This window comes from Vitis vinifera, chromosome 12 (genome assembly GCF_030704535.1).
Source record: "Vitis vinifera cultivar Pinot Noir 40024 chromosome 12, ASM3070453v1".
Classification (NCBI taxonomy): domain Eukaryota; kingdom Viridiplantae; phylum Streptophyta; class Magnoliopsida; order Vitales; family Vitaceae; genus Vitis; species Vitis vinifera.
Window position 1 is genome coordinate 1,943,797 of NC_081816.1, and position 12,475 is coordinate 1,956,271.

A 12,475-nucleotide genomic window follows, 5' to 3' on the forward strand; every position below is an offset into this window, starting at 1 on the left:
TTAATGAAGAGATTTATCAAAAATAAGTAATTAAAGCATACATGCACACATGTATTGAATTAACAAAAAAATATGCAAAAAGATGTGATATCTATAGTGAAAGAAGAAGATTGAGAAAATATTACATGATTGATGAATATTACTATACAAATAACGTTTGAAGGGATAAACCTCAACCATCTAAAATTTAGAGAACATGTCTATTTTCTACTTTAATTCAAACTAATAATTATTATCTCCTATTCTAAGTTAATTGATAATAGATAAAGACTAATATTTAAATTAAAGATAAACATTAACATGCTCCCTCAAAATGGAGCTCCAATAGGAGATTCCAATTTTGGTCTTGAGAGAAAGAAAGTGATGACATTATAGCGGTTTTGTCAAAGCATCCAATAGTTAATCTTTTGATGACACATGAGCAACATGAAAAACACCATTTTGAATTTGATTACGAATGAAATGAAAATCCATGCCCACATGCTTCATGTGAGAGTGAGACAATGGGTTGGAGCACAACTGCATTGTACCAACATTGTCATAAAAATCATATATAGGTGGGTGATTAGAACCAAAATATGTGCTCCAATGACACATATATTATATGATTTATGTAATATAAAAAACTCAAATCATCCAACTTAACTAAAATCAATGCTAAAATCCTAATTATGGATTTTATTTTTATTTTGAGCCTAATCCTAGGTTTAAGAGAAGAAAAAAATGATAAGTGCAAAAGTCATTATCAACTAAGGATGTAGAAGGGGTTAAACATGCATAACTGAGAGACTCAGACTTGTGAACCATGAAGAGTCTAACCGGAGGACATGATGAGCAAATCATAGGCATGAAATACTAGCAATGAATGTTGTGGATTGAGATAGAGGGCAAGCAACAATAATGGAGGAGGTTTTTAAGCAAATGCAATCAAGTTTACATGGAAATTTGGAACTCAAAATCTAGCCATAGCATATATTCTAACTTTGAGGTAAAATTTGGAGTACTTTCCAATGTCATTTTTAGGCATGCTACATATTTTTTAAAGCTTAGGAAATCAGGAGTTCAACGCTTCAAATGATGTGCAAATCGGAGCTAACAAAAAAGTTATGACAATTTGAAGACAATTGCACAGAGTTAAAGGACCATTTCGAAATTATTTCAAAATTCAACTTATGAATTGTAAATTCATTTCAAAATGACCCCAATTTCTAATTCACCCACTACTACTTTGATGTTTTGCCTCTACCTTTGGAGTTGCATTTTGGGCACTCCATCCGCCTTAAGTGGCCCCACACGACAAGAAATCATCTTTTTATTATTTTTTAGTCATTTTTAGGTACTTTTTATCTTTTTATTATTGAATAAATTATTGTTTTTAATTTTTTTGAAATCAAGAATGGTTATTTCTTATTCTTTTATGACCTATGTAAGAACATGCCCATAAGAGGCTAAAAAACCATCTTAGGATGAAACATGAAAAAGTAGGGTTAGATCTAAAGGGAAACAACGAATGAAATGAGATTAATAATGAAATGAATGAAAGGTTAGAGGATTGGTATTAAGATCAAAATACCCTATAAAGTTAGTTTGACTTAGGAGATGGTACAATTGTATATTCCTTAATACTAGGGATTCTTGATAATTCTTGATCCCTAGTTATCAAAGGTTTTGTCATTGTTATTTACCCTAAAACAAATATACATAGAGTGGTAAAAGCCTAAAAATTGTAGACCTAAACCTAGATTTCATGTCCATTCATCTATTAGGTAATTCAATGGAATAAAATATTAAAAGTTAGGATACGAATCAACTCTGAGGTATCGAACTCAGGTTGGTCTCGTTAGACCATACATTTTGATTACCCTAAGACTATTAAATCATATACCTGTGTTTCACTTAAAGATTTATGCTCGAAGTTGGATTATGGAACCCCACTCTTGATTAATTAAATTACAAATCAATAATTATTCTGTAATTTAAATAGGTTTATTTAAAATTTTTTTTTTCATATTTTATTTTGATTTATTTGAATTAGACAATTTTTTTTTTTTTTTTTTTTTTTTTTTTTTTTTTTTTTTTTTTTTTTTACCTTTAGTAAATAATTAATCATTTGAGTCTAAAAAACAAATAAACATATTGTAGCTTATTTTAGAGGACGACCACCTAGAATACTACAAAGCCGTGATAACTCTATTTCTGGTTTTTCTTGGCCAGAGTTATCATGTATTTAAATTTTAGTATTTTATTTACAATAGAGATTTGCGGTCACAAACCTTTAGACGCTTAGTTTCAAAGCAATTACATTCCCTGTCAAGGAATGTAAAGGTCAACAATAACTTGTTGACTAAGGTTTAACAAATTATAGTTGAATTAATATTTTTGTTTTATTCACACTTACAAAAAAAGCATAATATCTTCATATTTTTCTATTATAAAAAAAATGTTAAATATATTTTCATATAAAACGTATTTAATCTATGTACAAAAACAAAAATAACATTTTACATATTTCAAAATAACATATAAAAAAGGATATATATATATATATATATATATATTAACTAAAATTTTAAATTTGATGTTCATATTATTATTATTATTATTATTAATGTTTCAATTTGATTATTTTTTTTAATTTCTAATTTATGTAAACTTCTTGTTCCAAAGTTTGTTTCTTGGAATTTGCTACTTTTACTAATTCGTTTAAAATGAATTTCTCCAAAACTTATTCTTTTTATTTACACAAATATATTTTCTTACCATTATTATTATAATATTATATTATCTTTATTATGTTACCTTTGTAAGAAATTTTAGGACTACAACCATCCCATGTGCTACAATGCATTCTTTACATTCTTTTTCTTCTTCTTCCTCTTTTTATTATTATTATTATTATTATTATATTTTTTTTTTCACTCTCCCATGACATAACCGTGCACTCCCATCCTTTTTCACTTTTATATAATTTCTTTTATGTACATTTTATATTTTTCCACACATTTTCTCAATATCTTCATTAACTTTAGAGCTCCATATCATTACAACCAGAGTGGTTACCAAACCTTGAGTTCTAGCCAATGGAAAAGTTTCTTAGGTGTATTTTCCAAGTAAGTATCTTTCACATATATAATTGATCTGAATGATTCATAGATGACAATCCTTATACCATTTTTTTTCTTACTCAACAATTTCAATCCTCTTAAATTAAGTTATCGATATTTTAAGTTGTAAATCTAATAGAGAACATTGGTGCAAAATGTTAGGGGTTTTAATTACAAAAACATTCTATTTCTTGTCATTAGCACATTTGCAATGAAGTTGACATATTGATATTTTGTTGAGAGAATTTGAAGATAATAGCTCTTTTTAAAAAATTAATCCAAATTTAATGTATTGTTTTTCATGATAGACACATAATAACCATTGGAAATAAATTGATATCTTTCATTTTTTGAATTAATTAAGATTTCACCTTTGCCTTTTATATATAAAACTTTTAGATACATCTAAAAGTAAGATAATGATCACTTTTGGATTCATCAAGTTCTAATTAAGAAAATATTTTTGAAGCCACATATATGATTGCTTGCACCAATGAGAGGATACCATGCATCTTTCTTCATTTTCCTTTATATTTTATATGCCAACAATGAAATACGTTCTTCTTGACTAGTTTTTTTTCAACATAATTGACTTTTCTTTTCATATTATCGTAGTATTTTTATTTCATACACATGATGAACAAATTTTTTACTATTATAATATTGAATTTGAGATTTCTCATACCTTTTTCTTTCATCTCATGGCTACTTTTTTATGGCCTTCCTCTACAACCTTCGGGACATCTTGCCAACTAAGTAAAGTATTCATATTCATACTCCAATTGTTGTAATTATGTTTGTTCAATTGAAGGACTATAACAAATACATCCTACTTGTCATCTTTTTTATTTTTTATTTATGAATAGTGGGAAAGGTGGAGAGGGAATGGTGAATTGAGGATAAAACCAATTATCATTTCAATTTTAATGAGATGAGAAATTGACTAGGAAAATGATTTGGAGTTCTTAGTCCAATAATATAAATTGAAATTTCCAATTTGTACTAGAGAGAAATTAAAGTACTGATTTAATGGGAAAAAAAAATGAAAAATATATTTCGATTAAAATTCATTTAAAAATCAATTTGAAGATTGAGTTTAAGCACCATTTCAATTTTTCATAGTAAAATTTGAGGCACAATGTTTAAGAGAACATCTTTTAGTTGTTTTCAGTTCTTTCTGTTTGTTTTCTAAGGATTATTTTCAAAAATAATTATATAAATATGAAGTATGATTAAAAATAAGACAATAAATGTAAAAATTATTTATAAAACATGTTTTAAAACATAAGAAACAATTTAAGAATAACATTTAGGTTCAAAAACAAACATTTATTCATTCTACAAAACAATACATAACATTTTTTTTAAACTATTTTCAAGAAGCATTTTTCCAAATTGTTTTCGAAAATACTTCTGAATAGAGCCTGAAATTCTTGATTTTGCCCCACTAAAATTGATTCCAAAGAGAAAAGTTATGGCTAAAGGTCTCATCTACTTGCATATTATCTGAAGCTTTCAAAATTATCTTTACACACCAAGCACAACCTTTTAATAATTGGGAACACTTGAAATGTATCATCAATACTTCTCATAAAATCAAATGAATGTGCTTGTATATGGAGTATGTATGTACTGTGATACTAGAGAACAAAATTAAGGGTCTCGAAATGTGAAGTGAATTGTTCTCTTTTCAGAATAAGATACATGGATGCCTATGTTAGAAACCACTGATTAAATGATGAAGACGTATATTTTTTTTCCCTTATGGGATCAATGTGCAGATACCTTGGATAATATAAATTAAAACAAGTATTGTATTAACGTTTGTTCATTCTGTTTTACTTGTACAATCTGAAGATGGTTGTGCACCAATAAACTAGCAGACGCGCAAGGATGAGGAGGTAGCTATATATAAAGTAGAAGCATGCAGTACAATTTGTTCAGACTTTGAAAGAATATTTGAGCAGCTTATGAACAAATCCTTGGCAGTTGCACGCCTAGTAGATTTGGCTTAATGTTTTTACACTGTGACATGGCAGGGCCTTCGTTTCCATTGTATTCCAAGTTGATGTCACCAAGTTCGACGTCTTGGCATGGTTCTCCCTGGCTGCAAATAAGCTTGACAGCAACCTGAGTTGAGGTGGTGCCCCGGATATTTCTGAAGCTAACATTGCTGATCTTAATGCGTGATGGACTCTGAAAGCAACGGTAAGTTAAGTTCCGGACCGATGGAAGTGAAGGGAAAAAGAGGGAAAATAAGTAATAAAAATGCCATTTTTCATTTCCTTCAAAAGTACCTTCAAGTTGCATTGGTTATGGGGGCAGTACTCTTGATCTATGATTATGGGATTGCCAACATTATTCATGACAATATCTTCAAAATGCATTTCAGAGGCAGTGCCTTGATGGGAAGCAGGCCATGTCTTCACTCTCACGCCATTCTGGGTGTTGGTGAGGGTGCAGTTCTTGACACTAATGCCAACCACAGGTTCTTCGTTGGGGTACTTTCCTAGACTTCCCACGCTGATGCCATGGCCAGGTCCGCAGGTTACTCTTTGGATATTAATTTGCTCACTGCCGTCACCAATTGAGACACAATCATCTCCGGTTTCTATGGTTGAATCGGTGATATTGATCCCCGAGGAACGTCCAATGTGAATTCCATCTGTGTTAAGGCTCTCTTGTGGTGCACTGATTACAACGTTGTAGAAAGTTAAATTCTTGCACCCCAAAAGATTAATATGAAACTGCTTGCTGTCTCTTGAAGTTATGTCCTTGACCATGCTATTGGTGATGAAGTTGAACCTCAGATTCTGTTAAAGATATTTCAAGTCAAAAAAAGAGACACCAAAGCTTATAGTGTTAGTGTTCTCATTATGCACACAAACGGAAAGAATTACATAAGCATACATATACAGGAACTTACAATGGGAAGTTGGTTGCAATATGAAGAACTGAGGCATTTTGTGCCCCATACAGTTTTTCCTTGACCATCAAAAACTCCATCACCAGACAATGTGAACTGGTCGATTTGTTGAAACGTAATCCAACCAGCTTCAGCCCTGAACCTGCTGGTATCCACCGGGGCCATCACAGTGCCTTGGACAACGAAATTAATAGGAGCCTTGCAAGGGCCTGCGATGATTATTTGCCCCAGCGCATATGTCCCATCTGGAATCATAACTGTACTTGCCACAGGCGATGAACAAGCGTCTCCCCAAGCTTTAAGTAAGGCCTAAGAAAACATTCAATATAGAACCCATTTAGTATAAATTCAAGTTTAACACATGTCTTACTATATTATAATTGCATCGTCCTCACCTGGCTGATATCGGAGTTTCCATCAGTCCTGGCACCATATTTGGTAACATCAAAAATGATATCACCAGACACTTCTGCAGCCGATGCTAGCAATAGCAGAAGAGAGGTTGCTGCGATATTCAATTTCAGGCCCATCTTTTCCTTGTCCCTCTCTTCCGCTTTGTTTGGTAAAACTCGTAAGAAATTGACAATGGTGAAACCTCATTCTTCTCAAGCCATTTTATAGTGTGATTGGAGAAGCTGTTTGCCAATAAAACCTTTAACCAATTGCTAGGCTTTATTGTTTCAATTTGGTTGCGACGTTAATTTTGGGTTAATTTTCTCCTCTAATTAGCTTTCACGTTCTCAAACTTTACATGGGAAACTCATTAATACTCTAAATCCTTTTTTCTGGTTTTTAACTAATCCCAACCACTCAACAACTAGCTAGGTAAAAATATTTAAGTGCAAAGAACAGTTGATATCATGGTTTTCCCTAATTATAGAGGAAATCTTATCAGCAGCTTACATATAGTTGTGAAGGGGGCCTTTGAAAAGCTTGCTCCAAGTAAAAACAATGTTTAGGTATACATTTTCGAATTCATGGTCCATTTTCGATTTCATTGATTGGTTGAATTGTAAGTAAGGTATTTTTTTGCTTTTTTCTTCTCCCTTTGGCCTTGTTGCCTTGTATACTTCGTGTATACTTTCAGATGTACTTCAAGCTTTCTTAATACAATTGTTTTTACTTATATATAAAAAAAACAATGTTTAGGTATACATGCCATTTAAAACCTGGATTATACCACACAATTTTATAAGTTTGGTATTTTCCCCCACATTTTCTCAATTTCTTCAATAACTTTAAAGATTTAAATCATTACAACCTAGAGTGGTTACCAAACCTTGAGTTCTAGGCTTTGGAAAACTTTCTTGGGCTTGTTTTCCAAGTAAGCGTCCTTCACATATATAAAGGAGCTGAATTGATCTATAGAGGGAAATTCTTATACCATTTTTTTATTGCTCAACAATTTCAACCCTCATAAATTAAGATATCTATATCTTAAGTGGTAAATCTAAGAGGGAACATTGTCCCAAAATCTTAGGGTTTTTTTATATTATGAAAATATTCTAATTCTTGTCATGAGCACTTGCTATCTCCATGGTCATATATTAATGTTCCAAAGTTGTCAATGTAGGTTAACATTGATGTTACATTGTTGATGTGCATCTTCTTATTATCGTCAATATGTATATATATTGACCTAATTTTATGAGTCAATATAATTTTACGTTGACTACTATTTTTTATTTATCAAGTCTTTATTGATATTTTTTTCAATATTTCTACCATCAAAAAATTATTTATGTTAAAATAATATATTATTACGTTAATTTGTTTAAAGAGTTAATTCTATCGCATGCCTATTAAACCACATGATAATAAGTAAATTTTATTCTCGATAAATTAATATAGAAAATTGAATCCACTCAACTGTTTATAAAAGTAATTCTCATATCCAATAAATTATTTACATATAATATTACAATTAATATCCAAAATTAAGCTATGATAAATATGTTCAAAGAAATTAATCTTAAATCATACATGTGTGATTGAATAAATAATTTAGCCTATATTCAAAGTTTGATTATGTTGTTGTAGACATTAAGAGTTTTTCAATCAAACTTACATGAAATGAAACCAAAGAAAATCTTAACAATGAAAATAACCAAAACAATCATAGAGTCATAACATATGATCAAGGAAATATAGGAAGATATGATTTTATTTCATCAAACAATAAAGGAATATGTCAAACCTCATATTGTTGAAGAGGACACAAAAGAGGGCACAAATGAAGAAACAATAAAAGGAGAAGATACAAGTAATCTCAAATTCAATCCTATAATTGAAAAAAAAATTGTCATTATGTATATGAATTTAGAAGTGTTGCTAACAGAATGGAAAGAAAAACCAATGATGTTGGAAAAAGATCAAGGACCTACTTTATTGTTGGCATATAAAATATGAAGTGAGGAGAAAAATACATAATATTCTCACATCCATGCATTGCTATAGGTGGTTTTAGAACTATTTTCTTAGAACTTAATGAATATGGGAAAGTAGTCATGCAACTTTTGAAGATGTGTCCAAAATTTTTGTGAAGGGCAAAGGTGAGATCTTAGTTTTTTTGAAAAATAGGGGACATCAATTTATTCCAAATATCTATCATAACCCAAACATGAAAAACGTACGACATTTCACGATGGGGATGAGTTAATTTTCCAACTGTCATCATGTAGCCCCGACAACTTCAAATAGAGAGAGAAATTCTATTCACTCGCTGGTAACCTTGATGGACCTCTCTGCTGGTGTCGAGCCAACCAGAGTCAAGTCTGTCTACCTTCATTGGAGCCAGGAAGACTTCTGAAAAGGACATGTGGTGGGAAATCCCCCACAATCTCCAGATTTTTAATTAATTCCCCCAAAGTGAATTTTAATGACCCATCGTAGGCTTCCACCCCTGAAATAAAAGCCTATTTATCCATCAAATATCTTCATCACAAAATTCAGTTTATATCCCTACAAGAAATATGAATTTTTGTTTCTTACAATTACTTATTGATTTTGGTCATATGTGTAACCCTCGAGTGTTCAAAAGTTTGCACAATTGATCATGTGTACGACTAGTTGGACATCAATCTATAATCTTAAACATCGATTTATAATCTTAAAATTTAATTCCATTATGTATTTTTTAAATTAATGTTGTATTATCTAAAAATAATGCTACCAAATTGAATATTATGTAAGTTTTGAAAGAGATCAAAACAAGTTATTAGTGAAGAGATAAAAAATAGGATATTAATGAAGAGATTTATAAAAAATAAGTAATTAAAGCAAACATGCACACATGTATTGAATTAACAAAAAAATATGCAAAAAGATGTGATATCTATAGTAAAAGAAGAAGATTGAGAAAATACGACATTCCTTCCTTGTTGATGATTGATGAATATTTCTATACAAATAATGTTAGAAGGGATAAACCTCGGCTATCTAAAATTAAGAGAACATGTCTATTTTCTACTTTAATTCAAACTAATAATCATTATCTTCTATTCTAAGTTAATTGATAATAGATAAAGACTAATATTTAAATTAAAGATAAACATTAACTTTCATTAACATGTTCCCTCAAAATGGAGCTCCAATAGGAGATTCCAATTTTGGTCTTGAGAGAAAGAAAGTGATGACATTATAGTGGTTTTGTCAAAACATCTGATAGTTAATCTTTTGACGACACATGAGCAACATGAAAGCACCATTTTGATATTGATCACGAATGAAATGAAAATCGATGCCCACATGCTTCATGTGAGAGTGAGATAATGGGTTAGAGCACAAGTGCATTGTACCAACATTGTCATAAAAATCATATATAGGTGGGTGATTGGTGCCAAAAATATGTGTTCCAATAGCACATATATTATATGATTTATGCAATATAAAAAGTTCAAATCATCCAACTTAACTGAAATCAATGCTAAAACCCTAATTATGGATCTAATTTCTATTTTGAGCCTAATCATAGGTTTAAGAGATGAAAAAAATGATAAGTGCAATAATCATTATCAACCAAGGATGTAGAAGGGGTTAAACATGCATAACTGAGAGACTCAAACTTGTGAATCATGAAGAGTCTAAGCGAGGACATGATGAGCAACTCATAGGCATGAAATACTAATAATGAATGTTATGGATTGAGATAGAGGGCAAGCAACAATAATGGAGGAGGTTTTGAAGCAAATGTAATCAAGTTCACATGGAAATTTGGAACTCAAAATCTAGCCATAGCATATATTTTGACTTTGAGGTAAAATTTGGAGTACTTTCCAATGTCATTTTTAGGCATGATATATATTTTTTAAAGCTTAGGAATTCAAGAGTCCAACGCATCAAACGGTGAGCAAATCGAAGTTAAAACAAAGAAGTTATGGCAATATGAAGACAACTGCACTGAGTTGTAGGACCATTTCGAAATTATTTCGAAATGACCCCAATTTTGAATTCACCCACTACCACTTAGATGTTTTACCTCCACCTTTGGTGTTGCATCTTGGGCACTCCATCCGCCCTAAGTGGTCCCACACGATAAGAAATCATATTTTTATTATTTTTAGTCATTTTTAGGCATTCTTTATCTCTTTATTATTGAATAAATTATTTTTTTAATTTCTTTGAAATCAAGAATGGTTATTTCTTATTCTTTTATGACCTATGTAAGAACATGCCCATAAGAGGCTAAAAAGCCATCTTGGGATGAAACATGAAAACCTAGGGTTAGATCTAAAGGGAAACAACGAATGAAATGAGATTAATAATGAAATAAATGAAAGGTTAGGACACTAGTATAGAGATCAAAATACTTTCTAAAGTTAGTTTGACTTAGGAAATGGTATAATCTTATATTCCTTAATACTAGGGATTTTTGATAATTCTTAATCCCTAGTTATGAAAGGTTTTGTCATTGTTATCTACCCTAACACAAATCTACACAAAGTGGTAAAAGCCTAAAAATCTTAGAGTTAAAACCTAGATTTCATTTTCATTCATCTATTAGGTAATTCAATGGAATAAAATATTAAAAGTTAGGATACGGATTGATAACCCGACTCTTGGTAGCTTGGCATGTAAGGGTATCAACAAAATTTATACCTAACGTCCTTACACTAAAGTAGCAAAGCTACTATAGCATAGTGGCTCTAGGATCGAACACTGGGAAGGGTTTTTACTTTAACTGATGAAGTTCGGAGGATGGAGTGAACTTTTCTTAATAAAAATTAGGTTAAGATGAAAACATAAAAAGATGAAGGTGTTGTAAACTAAACTAACATGCAAATAGGTTAAAAGATGGAAAAATAAGTTTCTCAAAGCTTTGGATAGCCATGCTTAACTCACTGTGTAAAAATGGAGATTTTGGAACTTTTCACCTCGAGTTGGGGAAGCAACTAAGGTGATGCTTACTTCCCGAACCGGTATATGTTTAACAACTGAGTTTTAGTCCTTCAAAACTTACAAAAAGGGTAGCTGAACCTCATAAATGCTCTTTTAATGATATAGGTCATCTCCTCGACTTGCAATACAATGGCTCGTAGGAGATAACTAATGAACGTCAGTGGATCTAACAATAAGAATCCACTGAGACCAAAAGGTTATCAAGTATTGGCCATTCAAAGCAAGTCAGAGGGATTAAAAGCTTTACTTTGAATGAAAACATTTATGACGCTCAGCTACTTACATTCATGGCTTGGAAATCTCCATCCTAACACGGGAGCTTCACATGGCATCCATTACTTCAAGAAACTAAAAGGTTTTAGCCTCTCATCCTTGGGGATTTCATCCTCCAAGGATGTTTGGCTACTAAGAAAATAGAAAATAGTAGAGAGAAAAAGAAAGCAAAAGATACTCTGTATTTAGCTAAGTGTAAAATTTACATAAGTTGGTCCCCCTGGGGAAAGTTCCCCGACGACCTTAAAATGAAAATTACAAAACAATATATAACAGGTTGTTTACCCCTGTATCCTTGCTTAACAACTAAGGAATCATCTAATTGGTGGATTACAAGGAGAGAATTGGGATTTAGACAACAAATATCTAAAGCAAAATATCAAAAAACGTTGGCCGCAAATATCTGGAAGCACTCAGGAGAATTTCGCAGGCGCACAAAATGGCTGCGAAATCATTTCGCAGCCGAAGGCTGATTTCGCAGCCCTGCGAAATTGGCCTTCAGCTTGGAGTGATCTACTTCCATTGGCTCTAACTTCTTCATTTCAACTCTGATTTGTGAACCGTTTGAAGCATTGGATTGTTGACTTCCCGATCTTCGAAACGACATAAAGCATGCATAAATTGGACTTTAGGAAGTACTCCAAAAGTGGCTGAAATGACTGTCATCAAGAATGCTTCAAGGTGGATTCTCTCTTTACTTCTCCTCCTTGCAATCCGGATTGGTTATGGCAAAGGACTTTAAGGCTTCAAAGCTCTGATTCTTCATGTTCCTGAG

The 12,475-nt window shown here is 31.5% G+C and overlaps 1 protein-coding gene across 1 annotated transcript; it reads right to left on the reverse strand.

Annotated features, from left to right (window-relative positions):
• Positions 1-5,072: 5,072 nt before the first annotated feature.
• On the reverse strand, positions 5,073-6,623 carry LOC100242022 (exopolygalacturonase). The gene is made up of 4 exons (XM_002282537.4): positions 6,426-6,623; positions 6,031-6,339; positions 5,402-5,917; positions 5,073-5,300 (listed from the first exon to the last, which is right to left on the reverse strand). The coding sequence occupies exons 1-4, from the start codon at positions 6,558-6,560 to the stop codon at positions 5,073-5,075; spliced, it is 1,188 nt and encodes a 395-aa protein (XP_002282573.1). The 5' UTR covers positions 6,561-6,623.
• Between the last annotated feature and the right edge of the window lie 5,852 nt (positions 6,624-12,475).

What these genes read in the sequence shown, in the direction of transcription:
- LOC100242022 (XM_002282537.4), bottom strand. Translation starts at nt 6,560, where the DNA reads ATGGGCCTGAAATTGAATATCGCAGCAACCTCTCTTCTGCTATTGCTA. An exon ending in GAAACTCCGATATCAGCCAG is followed by an intron (nt 6,340 to 6,425) that starts GTGAGGACGATG and finishes ATGTTTTCTTAG; the next exon opens with GCCTTACTTAAAGCTTGGGG. An exon ending in ATTGCAACCAACTTCCCATT is followed by an intron (nt 5,918 to 6,030) that starts GTAAGTTCCTGT and finishes TATCTTTAACAG; the next exon opens with AATCTGAGGTTCAACTTCAT.